This window comes from Rattus norvegicus, chromosome 8 (genome assembly GCF_021556685.1).
Source record: "Rattus norvegicus strain SHRSP/BbbUtx chromosome 8, alternate assembly SHRSP_T2T, whole genome shotgun sequence".
Taxonomy (NCBI): Eukaryota; Metazoa; Chordata; class Mammalia; order Rodentia; family Muridae; genus Rattus; species Rattus norvegicus.
The window spans coordinates 22286964-22293323 of record NC_141541.1 but is presented as its reverse complement, the minus strand read 5'-3'; the positions used below and the strand labels follow the sequence as shown (position 1 = coordinate 22293323).

Genomic DNA, 6360 nt, shown 5'->3' with positions numbered 1-6360 from the left:
GGAGTACCTCCCTTTTAATTTAGACTACTTTTCCCCAAGTTAATCCTCCTTTCCCTGGAACTCTAAATTGACAAGTACCTGTAGACATGACTTGAATGCCCATTACAATTGTAAGAAGCACATGTCTAGAGCCTGACAAGTCTAATGCTGCACACCCTGGGCTTGCTGGTGAGAGAGATAAAATATTCTTTTGCCCACTGACTGTACCCCTGAATTTTTGCTGTCCCTTGGAGAGAACCTTTTAAGCTACTTTGCAATGTCAAGGGCCAAAGGTAGTTGTACATCCTTATTCAATTTGGATTAACATTCATTAGCTCAATGAGTCTCTTTATGACACCTGGGCACATCTCAGGAGGGGGATGGAAAGAATTGGGTATGTTAAACTTACTATTAGTCCTAGAGCCACAAGGACATTTTTGTAATCATTTCAAAGGTGTCTTAGCTTCCTACTATAAGTGTAAGCTGCTTTAGCTAGTCTAAGTGCTTTCCATAATGCTGAAGCAAAGGATTTGTTTTTATATTGCTCTATTACAACAATTTGACCTATTCTAATGTGATCACTAATAGTGTCCTTTTGTCCAAAGTGTAACCAAAATTCTTTGCATGTGGATATTAATTATCCCAAAGTCAATTGTTTAATTAAGATACCTGCTGACAGAGAAATGACTACTTTCTTTTTAGTGCTTTTGTAACATAATTTACAAAGCAAAAATATTTTTTGAAGAGCCCTGTAATATTTGAAGAAGGTCTGGATAGGTTCTTTAGGTTCAGGTAGATTTTTATATGCTCCTTTTAGAAATTATACACATGGTGTATGAATTACCCATGGTAATAGTTTTAGTAGCCACCTTCTCCATTTATTTAAACAGACAGTGAGAGAGTCAAATAATGCTGGGAATGTGAATAAAATCAATTGATGTGGTCCCATGCTCACACACCAGTCAAGTCTCTGTCCAGGTGACCCAATCTTACACACCAATCAAGCCCCTGTCCGGGTACCAATGTGGTGCAGATAGAAGAAATATGAAATATGGCTTAAGGGCCTAGAATGTGAATTTTCAGCAGGTTTCCTTGGTCACACAAAGAGCTTGCAAGAAGGTCTAAGGATCCAGAATGTTACTTGTCCTCAACTTTTGTCAGAAACAACTAAATGCAAAGACACCATACAGTTATTTTTTATACGATTTATTTATTTTATTTATATGAGTACAATGTAGCTGTCTTAGACACACCAGAAGAGGGCATCAGATCTTATTATAGATGGTTGTGAGCCACCACGTGGTTGGTGGGATTGAACTCAGTTCCTCTGGAACAGCAGTTAGTGTTCTTAACTCTGAGCCATCTCTCCATCCTGACACTGTAGAGTTATTAAGCCTTGGTTAAAAGGTGTAGAAGGTTCTCCTTAATAGATCACCAGGGAGAAAAAGACAAGAAAATATGAGTTTTAAAATATATGGGATAGTAACAAGCCTATACTTCTTATAAAAGAGCTCATTTCAGCTTCCTAAAGTATTGGTTATACAAATCATTTCCCTTTGCCCTTTTATACCTTGCCATTGTCATGGTATTTTATCATAGAAACAGAAAGGTAACTAATACAGAAGTTGTTTTGGTGGTGGTGGTGGTGGTTGTGTTTGTTGTTGGTGGTAGTTTTCTCCCCCATATCCCCAAAGACTCTGCAAGTCTTTGGAATTTTTGACTAGAAAATTGGTGGAACACTGTAAACAGAGAGTAGCAAGCTGTTCTAGTAGAACCTGGAAGACTGTCATTCTAAGCACAATGTGAACTTTGGAGTTGCACCTACAGGGGTAGGTTTCAATAGTAAAAAATATTTACAACTGTTGTCGGGAGAGTTTTCATGTTTTGGCAAAGAATCTAGCTGCCTTTTCTTCTTAGTCTAACAATTTGCCTGGGGTGATATTTAAAAGTAAGAAACTAATTGCTTTAGGCACACAAAATGTCAAGACTGCCTCATCATGCCAGGTATTGTGATACACACTGTGTTAATCTTATCACTTGGGAGGCAAAAGCAGGTGAATCTCTGTATGCTGAAGGCAGGACAGGTCTATCTAATAAGTCTAAGGATAGCCAGGACTATGAAATACAGAAAACTTGTCTCAAAATCAAATAAAACTACTCTAGAATGTTGGGTCTGTGGTACGGTTGTTACTGATAATACTTATACTGGTCTTCATTAAAAAGGAGAATGTATGGCACTACAAAAAGAAACAAATCATGTACTTGAAAGACATAGAGTACCAGGATTATTATTTTTTTTTACTTTTTAATTGGTTATTTTATTTATTTCCACTTCAAATATTATTTTCCTTACTGGTTTTGATCCATAAATCCCCTATTCTATCCACCCTTCCTGCTTCTATGAGGGGGCTTCCCACCCATCCACTCCCACCTCACAATCCCTAGGCTGGAGTTTATAATACAGTCTCATTCCCAGACCTTCGTACACAAATTATACTGAATTACCAGCTTTCACTAGTGAGTAGATAATGAGGTTTCTCAACCTCAAAAATTACAGTTCTCAGCATGTATTCATTGATTTTCTTATTCTCTGTGTATCTCTAGAGTACACTATAGAGAAATTCCATCATTACATAATTAAAGATAGAACAAAATTAAACATTATTCATTAAAGTTGTTTAACTCTAGAAGTAAATTGTATAAGGAAATGCTATAACTTAATTCAAATTCATATACCAATATAAATTTATGGTAACAATTCCTGGAAATTTTAGGTAAAATTAAAAAAGACATGAATTTATCACTACTATCTTGGCATCTTTTTACATATATTTAATCCCACATCTTTAGAAGCCTAAGTAAATAAGAAAGAAATACAAAATTTGGAAATATTCCAAAGTATACAGGGAAAAACTGTGTCCTTGGGTGAACAAATAAACAATGATTCACTCATATGATAATGACAATGTGCTATGAATTTCAAAAATTAGATTTTAACTTGTAGAACAAATACATGAAGAGATACACTACACATATTTAACCTGATTTATACAGTATACATCGTAAACACCTATCAAAATAAATATCTCAGTGCTCTATTAATATGTTCAAATTTTACAACATAGATATGAATTTAAAAAATGAACATTAAGGTACAAATAGAAAATCTCAAAGTTTTCAAGCAACTGCTAAAAGCCAATATTCAAGAAAACAGCTTGATATATTTACAAGCAAAATGGTGAGACATTAACATTAAAAATATTTAAGATTCCATTAATCAATGTAATTACAGGAAGGTGATACTGAAGTATTTATTAAAGAAAAATCAGATAAGGTCACAAAAAAGCATTTATCTATATCTATGTTTTTGTTTCTACTTGTTCTGAATATCAGAGGTGAGATTTACTGTTTAACAGCAAAGACTAAGAGACCTAACTAATACCAGTTGTAAATGCACTGTTTAAGTGTGTAAGACTGGTTTTATAGTTTGTTCAAATAAAATGTAAATAGATTTTATGTGCTGTTCAGTCAGGTCTCTTCTTAAGTTTGGGAATATGATGTAGGTGGTACTATGGCAAACTCCCTTATACCCAAACTATACTCCTGTGTGTTTAGTAAGCAAAGGCTGTAGGAGAGAAAAGCAAGGGAGTACAAAAACACAGAAAGAACAGTTCCCTATCTGTCAGGAATGTCCTGGGTTTTGCTTGGATGATTTTACACAATGATTTAGAAAGAGGTTAAAATAGAGTCTAAACATGACAGTTTCCCTAAAGAAGATTTTAATCGTCTTCATCTGTACTGCTCGAATCTGAAGCGTTGCTAGAGCTTTCATCCTCACTGTCATCTGTCATATCTTGCATGGATGCCTGGAAGTCACCATGATGGCCAATATTAGTCTCTGAGGAATTTGTCCTCCAATCTAGCAGCTCCTCTACCTCTCCAGGCTTTGCTTCAAGCCCCTTTTCTGAGGCAGACTGCAGATCTTCTGTTTGTCCAAACTTGGGGCTTCTGCCTCCAGACATGCGCTTGATCTTTCCCTTACCCCAGGTGGCCCTTGCCTTTTTGTATGCAGCGCATTCCTCTGGAGACAGTCCCTTGAGCCAGAGGTCCAGCTTCATCCAGTATTGTTTCTGTAGCTCCACAGCCTGCCTGTTATAATGCTCCTTCATCTCCTCAGGGACTTGATGCCAAAGCCTGCTAATCTCTACCCAACGCTCCTTAAAGGACAAATGCCTCAGTTCCGGACTTGACCATGAATCTTGATGAAATTTGTGATATGCAGTCATAGGAGGTTTCCTGGGTTCTCCCTGAAATTGCATAGCCAAGGAAAATGTTTTGGGAATTTCTGTGTTTACAAGAGGCTTTACAGTTTTCATATCTCCTTGTGACTTCTTAGAGTCTTTGGTTTGGTGACTTCGTGGTACTACAGATTTCTTAGGATGCCCTGAAAAAGGATGGTTTTTCTTTAACTGAGCCATCTTTTCCTGAAAGGCTTGCTTCTCCTTCTTGAAATCCTGGATATATCTCTCTTTTGCCTCAGCTGGCAGCTGACGGTATTCTTTAGCGAGAACTTTGGTCAGCTGTGCGTTGGTGTACCTAGGGTACATCTGACAGTATTTGGCTCTATGCTCCCTGTAAAAGCGCAGATAGGCAGTCAAGGGTCTTTTGGGTCTGTCAGGATTGTGCTTGATTGTGTTATTTTTGTGAGCTCTTGTCCACAGTTCCTTAGCTTCCAGCACTAATTCTCTCAGTGTGCGGAACTTCCTTAATTTACAAGAAATCTCCATCCATTTCTGTTTGCACATTTTGCCTGAAAACCGTCCAAAAGCTATATTGTTCCAGTCTAGGTCTGCCTGGCTGGCTTTGAAGTCTCTGGAGTCATCTGATGTGATATTTTTCTTCATGCATTCTAGCAACTTCAGAATGTCAATTTCAGACCATAGGGATTTGTTGTCAAGTGATGCCATTGCTAGCTTAACTTCTGTATCTGTAAATATCTGAGTTGCGCAAACACCTCAACAGCAACTTGGACTTCTTACACACACTACACACACAGAGAACTTAGTAGATAGCGTCTGAATTCCAGTCTGTTTGCTTCTCTATTTCTGAGGGGAAACAAACAGATGGTTAGACTTCATTATTGGAATTTATGAAAAAAATATCTGATATCACTTCACAACATGTTGTTTATACAATTAATTTAATATTAACAAAGCAAATGGGTAATTTCTCCTTTTGAAATAAAAGTTGTTTGTTTATGTGGGATACAGTTATACCCTCTTTTGAGTCCATTGGAAATCTTAGTAGAACTTACCTAAAATATAAGGGAATGAAGCTGTTTGTGGTGGTGCACACCTTTAATTCCAGCACTAGGAAGGCAGAGCTTATAAAATCAAGGGCAAGGCTGATGTGTATCTCAAATTCTAGCCAATTGGCATGACACAGTGAGGCTCAGAAAAATGAAATGAACACCAAGTTGGAGAAGCTGTACTGACAGAAAAGAAAAGAAAAGAAAAGAAGAGAAAAGAAAAGAAAAGAAAAAGCCCTGGGTATGGAACAAAAGGACAAAGTAAAAAGAATAGAATAAAAATATGACTCTGTTCCCCTGAAGAAACCACAGCCTGCAGGCATCCCAGAAAACCCACTGCATACAGCGAAACTGGTAAGAATACACCAGAAGTCCCACAGCTGCTGCTGATAGCAGAGTGGACTTTCAACCCATACCCATACCATAAAGCCTGTCTACCCCCAGCCACCAGGAATTCCATTCCCCTTCTGTCAGGACAGACTGACAACTAGTCTGCTCCTCTGAAGACACAATAGCCTGAGACATCACAGGAGATCCTATGCACACAGGGCACTGACACTACAGCTTGAAGGCATTCTAGGAGTTCCCCTGCACTTGAGTCAACTGTGTAACTGACACCTAAGTCTGAAAACCTTGAAGGGGATCCTCAGAATGCAGGGCAACTGAATCAATAAACTGGAATTCTGCTGCACACAGAAAAGAGAAACCATAGTTCCCAGCCCTCCTACTAGAGTACAGGACAACAGGTCAACTACTCCTCCATAGACTCAACAATCTCAAGGTCTCCCAGAAGATTTATCTGCTCCACCCAGGGAAACAGATCAGCAGCTTCTCTGCCCCTCTGAAGACCCCACAGTCAGAAGGCCTCACAGGAGATCTGCTATAGCTAAGGCAGCAGGCCTACTAGAAGACCTAAAGCAATCCACAGACAAAAGAGGCAGGATCTAGAAAGAGAAACCCAGACCAGCAAACACAGGGATAAGGAGATGGTGAGAGACAAACACAAGACCATAAGCAACAGAAGCCAATGTACATGGGCATCATTAGAAACCAGTTCTTCGGGGGTTGGGGAT

General features: G+C 38.4%; 1 protein-coding gene across 1 annotated transcript; it reads right to left on the bottom strand.

Moving 5' to 3' along the window:
- Positions 1 to 3758: 3758 nt before the first annotated feature.
- Ubtfl2 (upstream binding transcription factor like 2) lies at positions 3759 to 4946 on the bottom strand. Its single transcript, XM_087564243.1, has one exon. The coding sequence runs from the start codon at positions 4944 to 4946 to the stop codon at positions 3759 to 3761; it is 1188 nt and encodes a 395-aa protein (XP_087420369.1).
- Positions 4947 to 6360: the final 1414 nt, after the last annotated feature.

Bases quoted from the DNA above. Each gene is read 5' to 3' on its own strand.
- Ubtfl2 (XM_087564243.1), bottom strand. From the start codon at position 4,946: ATGGCATCACTTGACAACAAATCCCTATGGTCTGAAATTGACATTCTG.